The sequence below is a fragment of the Thalassophryne amazonica genome, chromosome 12 (genome assembly GCF_902500255.1).
Source record: "Thalassophryne amazonica chromosome 12, fThaAma1.1, whole genome shotgun sequence".
Taxonomy (NCBI): domain Eukaryota; kingdom Metazoa; phylum Chordata; class Actinopteri; order Batrachoidiformes; family Batrachoididae; genus Thalassophryne; species Thalassophryne amazonica.
The window spans coordinates 82,574,331-82,588,026 of NC_047114.1; the positions used below are offsets into that span (position 1 = coordinate 82,574,331).

The 13,696-nt window shown below is 39.2% G+C and overlaps 2 protein-coding genes across 2 annotated transcripts in view; both read right to left on the reverse strand.

The window, feature by feature from the left end:
• Positions 1-1,794: 1,794 nt before the first annotated feature.
• On the reverse strand, positions 1,795-13,098 carry and2 (actinodin2). Its single transcript, XM_034183433.1, has 6 exons — positions 13,019-13,098; positions 12,634-12,724; positions 9,482-9,526; positions 6,987-7,126; positions 2,690-3,544; positions 1,795-2,531 (listed from the first exon to the last, which is right to left on the reverse strand). The coding sequence occupies exons 2-6, from the start codon at positions 12,704-12,706 to the stop codon at positions 2,142-2,144; spliced, it is 1,503 nt and encodes a 500-aa protein (XP_034039324.1). The 5' UTR covers positions 12,707-12,724; positions 13,019-13,098; the 3' UTR covers positions 1,795-2,141.
• The window catches only part of cops9 (COP9 signalosome subunit 9), a 32,466-nt gene continuing 24,969 nt past the window's right edge, over positions 6,200-13,696 (reverse strand). Inside the window, exon 4 of the mRNA XM_034183435.1 lies at positions 6,200-6,233. The gene's annotated coding sequence lies outside the window, so the exon portion shown is untranslated. The remainder of the gene's footprint in view (positions 6,234-13,696) is intronic.

A 13,696-nucleotide genomic window follows, 5' to 3' on the forward strand; every position in this document is an offset into this window, starting at 1 on the left:
CCCAAGCACACTAGTAAACGAGCAAAATCTTGGTTCCAAACCAACAAAATTAATGCCTCGCAGATGTGAAGAAATCATGAAAAACTGTGGTTATACAACTAAATACTAGTTTAGTGATTCACAGGATTGCTAAAAAAAAAGCAGTTTGAACATAATAGTTTTGAGTTTGTTGCGTCAACAGCAGATGCTACTATTATTGTGAACACCCCCTTTTCTACTTTTTTTTTTTACTAATAGCCCAATTTCATAGCCTTAAGAGTGTGCATATCATGAATGCTTGGTCTTGTTGGATTTGTGAGAATCTACTGAATCTACTGGTACCTAGTTTCCCATGTAACAATGAGAAATATACTCAAAACCTGGATTAATCTTTTTAGTCACATAGCACTACTATTATTCTGAACACTACCGTATATAAGTATTCACAGCATTTGCTCAATACTTTGTTGATGCACATTTGGCAGCAATTACAGCCTCAAGTCTTTTTGAATATGATGCCACAAGCTTGGTGCACCTATCTTTGGGCAGTTTTGCCTTTTCCTTCTTTGCAGCACCTCTCAAGCTCCATCAGGTTGGATGGGGAGCGTCGGTGCACACAGCCACTTTCAGATCTCTCCTGAGATGTTCAATCAGATTCAGGTCTGGGCTCTGGCTGGGCCACTCAAGGACATTCACAGAGTTGTCCTGAAGCCACTCCTTTGATATCTTGGCTCTGTGCTTAGGGTCATTGTCCTGCTGAAAGATGAACCGACGCCCCAGTCTGAGGTCAAGAGCGCTCTGGAGCAGGATTCTTGGTCACCAGCCTGACTAAGGCTTTTCTCCCGATTGCTCAGTTTAGAGGAGCAGCCGGCTCTAGGAAGAGTCCTGGTGGACACGAACTTCTTCCATTTACAGACTGTAGCAAGGTGAAGTCCGGATTGAAAAGATTTTCCCGCTAGCTTGGCTAATGGGGAATTCCCCTTTGGCTGACCTGGTAGAGTTCTGGTCTTTAGCTCGAGCAGTCCAGGGTTTGATCCCACCACCGTCCCGGCCACAAAGGTCATCCGGTCACAAGATGATGGAGGCCACTGTGCTCATTGGGACCTTCATAGCAGCATAAATGTTTCTGTTCCCTTCCCCAGATTTGTGACTCGAGACAATCCTGTCTCTGAGGTCTACAGACAATTCCTTTGACTTCATGCTTGGTTTGTGTTCTGACATGCACTGTCAACTGTGGGACCTTATATTTACAGGTGTGTGTCTTTCCAAATCATGTCCAATCAACTGAATTTACCCCAGGTGGACTCCAATTAATCTGTATAAACATCTCAAGGATGATCAGTGGAAACAGGATGCACCTCAGCTCAATTTTGAGCTTCATGGCAAAGGTTGTAAATACTTATATGCATGTGATTTCTTCATTTTATTATTTTTTAATTTGCAAAAATCTCAAAAAAGCTTTGGGGTATTGTGTCATTATGGGGTATTGTGTGTAGAACTGTGAGGGAAAAAAATTAATTTCATTTATTTTGGAATGAACTGACTTGGTGTCAAATGAGTGATTACGTAGGGAGACTGAGATGAGGAGCTTTACTTGCATTTTGAGGGAACATCCACTAAGACATTTTGGATGTGTAACACATTTATCTGGGTATGATTTGACCAGGATGGTGTGTTTTGACTGTTGAGATCAGTAATGTCTATTATTATAGTATATTTACCCACTGTACATTTTGGAAGTACGGTATTTGTATCTGCCAAACAGATTTGTCTGTTTCTTTCTCATTGTCACCCCTCTGGAAAGTAAATAATGAATTTTTTCACATTTGTTTATTTTAAACTCAAACTAAACACTTAAAGAGTTTTCGAGTTACAGAAAACAATAAAAAACAACATTAAATACACTTACTGACATGGAAAAAGCATATACAACAGAGACCATATCAAACTGCCCCAAGTGCATCCAAACATATATGTGATAGTTAGCCTACATGTTTTCTGTCTCTTGGTCCTCTTCTAACAAACCAACCAACAAACCAAAAGCTACAATTTAAAAGCTGAAGCATTTTATATTTAATAGCTTTATAAAAATCCATGAGGCGAGTTGTTTTGCTTCTAGCGTGACTATCTAACAGGTGTTGGTCATTACGGTGTCACGTTGTTTAAAATTTGTTGTACTTGCTCATGACACCCCTGAGGAAATCTTCAAAGCGTGGGACGGCGGACTGCGGGACGGCGGCCTCCTTTGTATCTGCACCTTCTTCCTCAGCAGGCTGGGCGCGGCGAAGGCGACAGTTATAGTCATACTCAGGGTCGCAGTCGGGGTCGGGGAGGATCATTCCGTCCTTGCTGGGTCTAGAGGCGGTTGCACCTGGCGGTGACGCAAACTTACTGCAGTCGGGGTCGTACGGGTGGCAGAAGGGTTTGGCTGGAGCACTGATGTCAGCTTTGGTCCGGGGGCTGTCCTCCACCGGGGTGCAGTCTTTGTCATAGTGCACATAGCAGTCGTAGCCCTCTCTGGTCTTGCCGCGAATTCCAAGCTTGTTGGGGACCTGGTTGATTGATTGATTTGTGTTTGTGGTTTATAGAACAAAGAGAAGTGACATCACTGACTATTCCAAATGAAAAGTAATTAATAGAATTAAAGCAAAGAAGAATACACTACATTAAAGAACTATTTATTTCTAGTAACCAGACTTCAGATTCAGACCTGGTCCTTGGGGCTGTGGAGGTTACGTAGCATGCAGTAGGGATCATAGCGAGGATCGCAGGTCACAGGAGCGGCGGGAGGTGCTGGTTGGCTCTGAGGGGTATATGCCACAACACTCTTGGTGAGAGCAGCCAGCCTGGTGGCACTCAGAGGATTGCAGCCTGTGTCAAAAAGTGGGTTGCAGTGTTGCTCTTTAGGAGCAGAGTCTGGACTCAACGGGGCGGACAGTGCACACAGAGGATCGACTGCCGGGTCACAGCTTGGGAGCCGGTGATAGAAGCCACTGGGGGCCTTCTGGACCAGATGGGGCATGCAGTATGGATCATTAGGGTCACAGTTGAGTGCAGCATAGGATGGAGCCAGGCCAGCGGCCGGATGGTAGCCATAAGCAGCTCGTAGGTGGTATTGGAGACACTCCACGTCTTCAGGGTTGCAGATTCTGAGAAGCTCAGACCTCTGATCGGCACCCAGAAAGGGCTCCAGGATAGGTGGGTAGTAGGAGCTGCCAGAACTCTTCGTAGACATGGACTGGAGTGGGGAGTAAACAGGACCTGGACCTTTGGCTGAAACTGGAGCTGGTTCAGGGCTGGCAGCCTTTGAAGCACCAGGATATAGACAGTAGGGGTCAAGTTGAGGGTTGCACATGGTGACTGATGATGACTTCACAGGAGACGGCATCACCACTGCAGCTTTTGGTTTGCTCGTGAACTCAGCAATGCACTCTGGATCCTCTGACTCGGCACACGCCTTGTAGACTTCACTGAGGTGTTTGAGGTAATGGTGGAAGCTGGACCCCTTCTCTGACCTGTGCTTGTCCTGTAGGTACGCCAAATACAGGCGATCCAGATCCTCAACCTAAAACATATAGAGGGAACAAATAAACTTTAAAAAAAAAATCCAAAATGTTAGACTGCTGTAAAGCAAAAACGTAAAATTTAAGCAACGGGGGAGCATCATTCTGGCAGAACTGATTTGATGTTGTAATCTGACCTGCTAGAACACTTTTTGATCATTTTCACATTGTACCTGTGAGATTCAACACTGAAATAGAGTTAAAAATCTTGGTGTAAGTTTTGATCAGTCTTTGTCTTTTGATTTGCATATTATAAAGATGGCTAGATGTGCCCTTTTTCATTTTCACATTATCAATAGTATGTCCCTTCGACTGCTCTCTTGTTTTTTTGGGAGAGTTTTTTCACTCAGTGTCACAGTGAATCTGCATGTAGATCTGCAAGTTGATTTGGCCCAGGTTTTACACCGGATGTACAATATTGATATTCGATCTTGGTCATCTCCCTGACTAAGGCCCTTCCCCCTCCAAATGCTCAGTTTAGATGGGCAACCAGCTCTAGGACAACTCCTAGAGGATCTGAACTTCTTCCATTTACAGATGATAGAGGCACTGTGCTCATTTGGATCTTCAAAGCAGCACAAATGTTTCTGTGCCCTTCACCCAGATTTGTGCCTTGAGACAGTCCTGTCTCAGAGGTCTACAGACAATACCTTTGACTTCATGCTTGGTTTGTGCTCTGACATGCACTGTCAACTGTGGGACCTTATGTGTAGACAGATGTGTGCCTTTCCAGATCATGTCCAATCAAGAGAATTCATCCCAGGTGGACTCCAATTAAGCTGTACAAACATCTCATGGATGATCAGTAGAAACAAGAGGCACCTGAGCTCAATTTTGAGCTTCATGTCAAAGGCTGTGAGTACTTATGTACATGTGATTTCTTAGTTTTTTATTTTTAATAAATTTGCAAAAATCTAAAAAAAAAATGACATTGTCATTATGGGGTACTGTGTGTACAATTTTGAGGAAAAAAATATTTTATCCATTTTGTAAATAAGGCAGTAACATAAAATGTGGAAAAAGTGAATCAATGTGAATACTTTCTGGATGCACTGTATGCACACCATCATTCTGGCTTTTAGCTTTTATTTCTTTTAATTCATGATGTAGAAATTACTTTTCACTCTGAGTTTAAAGGGCATAATTTAAGAAATTTTAATATAAAAAAAATGATTTTTTTGTGTGCTAAAAAAAATTAAAACATGTAAAAGTTCAAGGGGTTCACAAACCTTCAGGCAGCACTATATAAAACACTGAATGGTTGTGTTACTCCTACATCTTGCAAAACTTTTTGAGCCTTTTTTGCCGCCACATGTTTTCCACTGTCACAGCACTGAGTGTGGCAGAAAACTGAAAGGAACTTTTAAATGCTGTTAAAACCACCAAATTTTGTAGAAATACTTTTTAGATGATAAAAATTTAGAAAAAGCATGTGGGCTACTTGAATTTTCCAGATGAGAAAAAAAGATGAAATATGGCCACCATTCTAGGCAGGCAGGCACCGAAATCCCACCACAAGGACCACTTTCAAAATGACTGTCGTTCTGAAAATCTGAGTAGCCTGTGGACATTTTTAAAACAGTAATGTCTGAGGAGGGGTGTTTATTTATTTAAATTGGGGGGGGGGGGGGGTGTTGGAGATCCCCCTGAAATATTCTGTTGTCTGCTACATGAGCTGCAAGTCTGAAGGGTGAAGAAGAAATCGGCAAGATGTGGGAGTAACACAACCATTCAGTGTTTTATATAGTGCTGCCTGAAGGTTTGTGAACCCCTTGAGCTTTTACAAGTTTGAAATTTTTTAGGACATTAAAAAAAAAAAATCAGGCTGTAAATATTAAAATTTCTAAAATTATGCTCTTTAAACTCACAGTGAAAAGTAATTTCTACATCATGAATTAAAAGAAATAAAAAGTAAAAGCCAAAAAAATGGTACATGAGCTGTAAATCTGAAGGGTGAAGAAGAAATCGGCAGGTCGCAGAGGTCCTACTTCATAGAATATTTTAATTGGTGACATTAGCCAAGCAAATTTGGTTTAAACATTTATATCTATACTAAAAATGTATCTCTTTTATAGTATTTTTAATTAGTGAAGGCTTGATTTTTCCTGACTCTTACTGTGCTTATGTTAAAGGGCTTTGTTTTTTGGGGTTTTTTTTTGTATGTTCCTGTCTTCATGTAAATTTTGTGCAATCCATTGTTTTACATGTTACTGTAAATTTTTCTTGCATGGACTTTGAGAAATGATTTAGGGTTATTTTGGGGTGCTGAATCCAAATCTGAGGCCGGATTTCCTCTATCACATCACATTTTTGTGCAATTTGCATGTCCTATATTGATGGATTATGCAAAAGTTGCTCATTCACTCACAAGTTTGATGCCACTAATCATGCACAAAAGCAGCTTCAAAAACACAGTTTTTAAACCAGGTTTGTGAAATGTGAACAAGAGCCGTAACATCCTATCTCAAAAACGTGATGTGATTGGCAAAAACTAACACCAGATTCGGATTCGGCGCCCCAAATTACTCAAAATCCATTGAAAAACTCTATGCAACAAAAATCGTGTTGATCACTGTGATGAATTATGAAGCACTTTGAATGAATCAATTTGTTAATGCACAGATTTCAGGCAGGCAGAGTGTAGTTTTGTTGCATGGCTCTTTAGAAGCACTGGCACAAACAAAAAGACAAGAGGAGGAGCTGGAGGTAGCAGAGCTGAAGATGCTGTGATATTAATGGTGGACAGGATTAAGAATTAAAAACAGATTGGACAGCACAGGTAGGACACTCTGGAGAAAAAATGCGTATTTTGTGAAGGATTACAGGGTACTGTATATAGGGAGAAGGATGCTGAGGATGGAGTCACCATCCATGAGGAGAAGAGGGAGGCCAAAGAGGAGGTTTATGGATGTGCTGAGGGAGGACATGCAGGTGGTTGGTGTGACACAAGAAGATGCAGAGGACAGGGTGAGATGGTGACAGATAATATGCTGTAGCAACCCCTACGACAGAAGAAGATTAACACAGATTTTACAGATGACAATTCAGATTGCTGGCTTAATTCCTGAATTTCCATTTTGTGCTTGTTGCCTTGTTAGTCAAATCACACAGCATAAAGCCACAGAGGTGTCTGCTACTAATGCATGCTGGGACACAAGCTGCATTGAAAAGAGCATCTTAGCATGTCGAGAGGTTAATGGTGTATTAATATTTTTACATAACCACAGCCCGAGCAATAATTTGTTCTAGTCAGAAATGCAAAATAATGACTCGTACGTTTGTTTTTCTATTTTTTCAATATAAATGCTGCATCCAAGAGAATAACTCTCCTTAAAATGCAAACTGATAATTTGTAGTCTGAATTTTGAAAGGGAAAAGATGTTTTTATAATCTTAAGGGGAAGCAGATGAATAATTCATACGCTGTAAAATTAATTCCACTCACTCCTTCCTGGTTGTGGGTGTCCGCGAAGTACTTGTACCATCCCCAGAAGTCAGAAGTATGTTGGAACTGAGGTACATTCCTTCTGTTCCGAACCAGTTTCTTCAGGTTCGTCATGGCCTCGGCTCTCACATGATTTGACACTGCAGGTGCCGAGGAAAAGGAGAGAGCGTGCACGGAGTTTAGTCTGTGTGCTGTCAGAATCCCCCAATACAAGTTATAAATCTGCATAAATGCACACCTACATTATTTAGACCAGCTTATTTGGGAGGAAAATAATAAATGATGATGAGGTCTCGACTGCATGAACTTGTTTGAAAAGATTACTTTTATTTCTAATTAGTTTTGTTTGGAGGTACGTAGTAAATGTGAAGTGCTGTGCAAATGTTTTTAGGCACATTTTATTTGTCCAAAAAAGTTTTGAAAAATAATGACCTGCTAATTGTTTATTTAGAAGCTGAAATAAATAAGTAAACTGTATGATGTCCTTTTACCTTTTAAAAATGTATCATTTGTTTTCAGTGGTCACATTCAATTTATAAGAAAATCAAGTTATATTAAATCAGATGTCACAATCATTTTTAATTCCAGCGAGAAGGTTACATGATAAGTGTGTGTGCATTTGTTTGTTGGTCGGATCACACAAAAACTAACTTATTTTAATGACATTTGGAGGAAGAGCTGGGTTTAGAACAAGGAATAACCATTTAAAATTTGGTGTAAATCTGGATCAAAGGACAGACCCTGACCTGGAAATTTTAATGCTGATCTTTGATCCCAGTTCCCTTATTCTTGATTATAGGATCTAAGTAATCAGCAATGAGAATCAAAGTTACACATTAAGGATTTTAAGGTCAGGAAAAGGATTAAAAAGGAGTGATCTGGATCAAAACTATGTAATAATGATGATCAAGGATCAGCAATGTGGATCAAAGTTAGTAGTCAGGACCAACATTTTACAGTTAGGATTAAAGATGAAGAATATGAACAGTGATGAGAGATCAGAATCAAGGCTGAGCAATAAGCAAAGGTCAGCCACAAGCACCACATTTCCACTGTCAAAAATCAATGACCAGGAACATGATCAATGATGAGTGATCAGGATCAAAGCTGATTAAAACTCAAAGATCAGCAATCAGGGACACAGTTCCACAGTCAAGATCTTAAGGTCAGGAAAATGATCAAAGATGTCTGATCAGGATCAAAGCTTAGTAATAATAATCAAAGGTCAGTAAACAGTATCAAAGTTAACTAGTCAGGACCAAACATTTACAATCGGGGTGAAAGATCAAGAACATGATCAGTGATGACTGATCCGAATCAAAGCTGAGTAATAATCAAAGAACAGCCACCAGGATAAAATTCCACAATCAGCATCCAAGGTTGGGTACATAACCGATTTTAAGTAATCTGGATCAAAGCTTAGTAAATATGAAGATCAGCAATCAGGATGAAAGTTCCACAGTCAAGATCAATGGTCAGGTGTATGACCAGTGATGAGTAATCAGGATCAAATCTGCGTAATAATCAAAGACTAACAATCAAGATAAAAAAAAATCAATAGTAAGGATCAAAGTTCAGGAACAAGATCAGTGATGTGTGGTCAGGTTAAAACATGAAAATGAAACAAAGATCATCCTTCAGGATCAAAGTTCTACACTTGGAATCAAAGGCCAGACACATGACCAATAAAACGTGATCAGGATCCAGGCTGACTAATATCAAAGATCAGCCATCAGGATTAAAGTTCCAAGGTCAGCAATCAAAATCAAAGTTAATCTATCAGGATCAATATCAGGAAAAAGATCATTATCACAGATCAGCAATCAGACATAAAGGTTAGAAATGCTGAGTGTTTGTGAGCCCAGGACTGTGAATCTATCTAAAGATGTTCTTTGATCCAGATAACGATCAGGTGGACGTTTAGACAGAGTTGGCCCACTAGAACTATAAACTGGAATGAGGTTTGGAGTTTAATTTATATTCGGAGGTGGTCTGGAGCAGCAGTCATAAACTGAGAGGCAGGATCCACCCTGATCCTGAGACAGGACAGCAGTCTGACACAGAGCCATCAAACAGTTTTGCACACTATGGCGTGTAAGTAAGTCACTGTCAGTTTAGGAATCATTCGGCAATCTGACAGTCAAATGTTGTTAATATTCAGGTTGCAAAAGATGGTCATGGTTTGTTCGTGCGTGCACTTTGGTGCACTAAGCTGTTCTTCACTGGCTGAATAAATTGTGTGATGAATGGAGGGCATTAATGTGAGCTTCCAGCACACACCAGATGGGAACAAAAACTGCTTCCTCTTCCTGTAACATCCCTGAGACTAAACGTTTTCTTCATGCTACTGGCTGTAAATGTGCTTTGATGTTTTTGCAGCGTCCCGAAGAACTGTATTTGGCGACTGCATCGGGGGGCTGATGGTATTAATAAATCTTTGGCCTTGTTGAGTTAAAGAGCCGACGTGGCCCACATGCCACCTCTCAGATCCTCACCTTGCTCTTCGCTGTGCTGCTCTACTGGAATGGCCCCCAGAAAGTCTGTAAACCACAAACAGGAGCCACATTAGCGCCAACAGGAACGGGAACTGATCACGACCAGATGTTGCGTTTTCCTCTCACATCAGAGAAAATGCTGACCCGGTAATAAGGTCCTGGGTGAGCACAGCAGCTGCTGGGCCTCTGGCGCCCAGGTACAGATTAACCCCACCACCACCACCAACCCCACCTAACCCCCCTGCAACTCCTCTGGGTTTCAGGCAATGAACCCTACTGTTGCTATTATACTGCTACCGGAGGCCTGCTCCAAATTTACCTGTAAAACTACAAAGAGCACGGAAAGCATCTACACACAGGAACACGCTGTGAAATCTGGTGGTGGGAGGAAGATGCTCGGTCCCACATGTGGAGCATCTTCTGCTCCACCGGTGGTTTGCTTCAGATGTTTATGACAGCGAAAAAAATAGCCGAGTCAGCTGATTTTAACCCTGAAGGAACCAAGCTGTTTTAGTGACTGAGATGACAGGATAACAATAGCATCAAATATGGAAGAACTGGTGACTAGCAAATATGTCACAAATCAGGACAATAAAGTATATTATATCATATCATATTGTATCTTGTCATATTGTATCTTGTCATATCATATCGTATTGTACCGTGTTGTATCGTTTCATGTCGTATCGTATCATACCATGTCGTATTTTGTCGTATCATATCATATTGTGTCATATCATATTGTATTCTATTGTATCATATTGTATCATATATCGTATTGTGTCATATAGTATTGTTTCACTTTGTATTGTACTGTGTCATATCGTATCATGTCGTACCATATCATATTGTGTTGTGCCGTATTGTATTGTATCGTATCATATCATATTATATCGTATCATAGCATGTCGTAGCATTTCGTATCATATCATGTCATATCATATTGTATCGTATCATAGCGTATCGTGTCATATAGTATTGTTTCATTTCGTATCGTATTGTGTCATATTGTATCATATCGTGTGGTACCATATCATATCATATTGTGTATCGTATTGTATCACATCGTGTCGTATCGTTTTGTATCGTATCATGTCATATTATATCGTGTCATAGCATGTCGTAGCGTTTTGTATTGTATCATGTCATATCGTGCGGTGCCGTATGGTGTCATATTATATCATGCTGTGTCGTGTCACATCGTATCTTGCTGTATCGTATCATAGCATATTATGTCGTGTCGTATCATATTGTATCAGACTGCGCTGTATCATATCGTATCATATCATGTTGTGTCGTATCAAGTTGTGTTGTATCATATCGTATCACGTCGTGTCGTGTTGTATCATATCGTATCATAGCATCTAACACTGGAACCTTGTTGTATTCCAGACTTTTAGCTTTAATACAAAGGGTTTGACATAAATATAACATTAGCCACTTAGTAATCACATTTCATTTTTTTTAAATAGTGCCTCCAATGCCATAAGTAATAGGACAAAGTAAATACAAGAATATTGTACATGAACTGAATATAGCTATCATTTATTAAGAAATGTAAACAATACACTAAATCTGTCTGGAGGAGGCACTTCTCAAAAACTGAATGATTGTGCAAGAAGGAGACCGGTGAGGGAAGCCATCAAGGAGCCCATGACCATGCTGAAGGAGTTACAGGCTTCTGTGGCTGTGATTAGAGACACTTTGCATCACCAGCTGCACAGGTTCGTGGTGCAGTGGAACAGGAAGGATTTTCTTCACAAGAAGATGTAAGATTTCAGCTACTGTTTGCCACACAGATCATTTGAGCCTAGCTTTGATCCCTTTATCTTGTATGAAAGGTAGCAGTGTACGGATACAAAATAAAAATAATCATAATAATGTATCTGTATCATGATACAGGGCGTGATGCATAAACAGACGTGATAAGGTATACATTTATTAAAAGAGAAGTGGCGCCTGTGTACATGTATGTGTGGGTGCATGTGTGTGATATTATTTAGTAAGTTCAAAGTAAGTACATCATTATACCTAGTAAGTACATAGTACATAATTGCAAATATGTAAAGAATACATGGATACATACATAGTACATACATAGTTTCTATAATAATGCAACCATATTTAAAGCTTAGCCTACTAGCTATAATTTAACTTTACTACTAGTCTACAGACTAAGTATACACTACAATGTTCTCCTGTATTAATATTTAGGTTTTAGAAGCTTACTCCTATAATACTATATAATAACCATATTTCTTGTATATGTTGTTTATTACCCTTATTATGTAAATATCACTTATATACATGAATTCTATTTTCTTATTATATGTCTTATGATATATTATTATGATATCTCCATTTTCTTGAGCCGCTTGGGTGGGTGGGGAGAGTTCCCATGGGATCAAAAATCTTTTCAACCTACCATCCCTGGTTCTCAAGACCAGGCACCTAAATGGCTCTACTTTACTCTATTCTACTCTTCCTTTTTTAAATATTTAGCTATACCTTAGTATACACTAGTAGAGTTCTACCTTAGAAATGGAATATATTCTAGAAGACATACGTTACTGAATTTTCATGGATGACACAAGAAAGTGAAAACACGTATTTCCATTGTGGTCTTTTTAAAAATCAAATGACAAAATATAAGTAATAATAAAATAATAATAATCATAATAATAATAGTGTGTATATGATAACAATCTAAAGAATTTATAAATACATTAAGAGAGTAAATTAACATTAAAAAATTGTGTAATTAACAAGAAATAATAGGGTTACGTTCTTCCAAAAACTGTTAAGATCTAAAGGTTCTAAAAACATTCTGGACTCACACGCCATTCCAACTCATTATAGAAACTTTGCAGAATTTATTACTGCCCTTGAAAAATGTCAGATACCTATTTTATAAACACGACCTAATCTAGAGCACATGGATCCCCACAGGCAACACACAAGTTTTATTTTATTAATAAAACTCAGTGCATAATTTTATTAGGTTGAACACTTGTTAATTTTAATTATTATTCATTCATTTGTTTGTCAGGTGCAGATAAACACACGGGACAGAAACATGATGCTGAAGAGGAAAACAGTGTTTCATATTTTACTCTTTTGAGTTTGCGGTGCCCGTGCGTGTCCCGTCTCACCTGGAAATAAAACAACCGCTAAGAGGAATCCAGTGTGGATCAGAGAGAGCAGCGGTTTTCCACAATGTGCCATTTTCTGCTCTGTTTACTCCTGACGAAGAAAAACAACATGACAATATTTGAGTGTGTCAGAATCCTGTCATACGTATAAGAACAACAGAATGCAAACAATGTTTTCCTGTTTGACTTTCTCATCAAGACAACAGAACCTGATCAGCTGTGAGATGGAAAAAGTTGAGGTAAAACAATGAGGAGTGTTGGAGACTTGCTGTCAATAATATCACAGTGGACCTGAGCATAACAACAGTCTAAAAGGTTCTTTATTTCTGAGTGTGTGGCAGATGTGGTCTCTGTAGAGATAAATGAAGCTTTGGTCGTGTTTTACCTGTAAAGATGCTGAGGTTCTCGCCTTCACACGTGCACGGAGGATCAGCCTCCTTCACTCAGAGCTGAAGTGACTGTACGAGCTGTCTGAACCTTTACCCGTCAATGCGGGCTGGGAGGGCAGGCAAACATTTTAAAGGAGCCTGTTCGATAGTTAAAAACTTCAAAAAGTGAGGGGGGGGCATGTCATGACCTTCTGCCATGCCGATAGCTGCTGCAGGATTGGCTCCCACACTGCTGAGCGCTCAACCAATAAGAGTTCAGCAATTAAGGGACGTGAGCTACACTCGAAACAGTGTTACTGTGTTCTACTCAATTTTTTTTTTTTTTTGTTGGTGAAACATTTTACACTTAAAAATATTGAGTAAATTAAAAAGGCTGTGAAATCATTTAAATATACTTGAGAATCTTGGTAAATCTAAGTAAAGATGTTAAATATATTTGTCCTTTCCAAATATTTTGAATGAAATTTACCAAACAAATTAAGTATATTTCATAAAATAGAATTTGTTAAGCAAATGCTAATTTATTTCAATGAAATAAAGTCAAATAATAAATGTAAATTTAAGAAAAAAAATAGGTTTTTAGGCCTTTCATTTGGTACATCCAACTCAATCAGTTGAATGTGTTTCAGAGAATTTATTAAGGTGAAGGTCGAACACAGAATTGCTCTTAAAGC

Excerpts from the sequence above, each read along its gene's own strand:
- and2 (XM_034183433.1), bottom strand. The coding sequence starts at position 12,706 with ATGGCACATTGTGGAAAACCGCTGCTCTCTCTGATCCACACTGGATTC. Across the intron at positions 9,527-12,633 it reads AGCGGTTGTTTTATTTCCAG|ACTTTCTGGGGGCCATTCCA; the intron begins GTGAGACGGGAC and ends TGTGGTTTACAG. Across the intron at positions 3,545-6,986 it reads ACACCCACAACCAGGAAGGA|GTTGAGGATCTGGATCGCCT; the intron begins GTGAGTGGAATT and ends TATATGTTTTAG.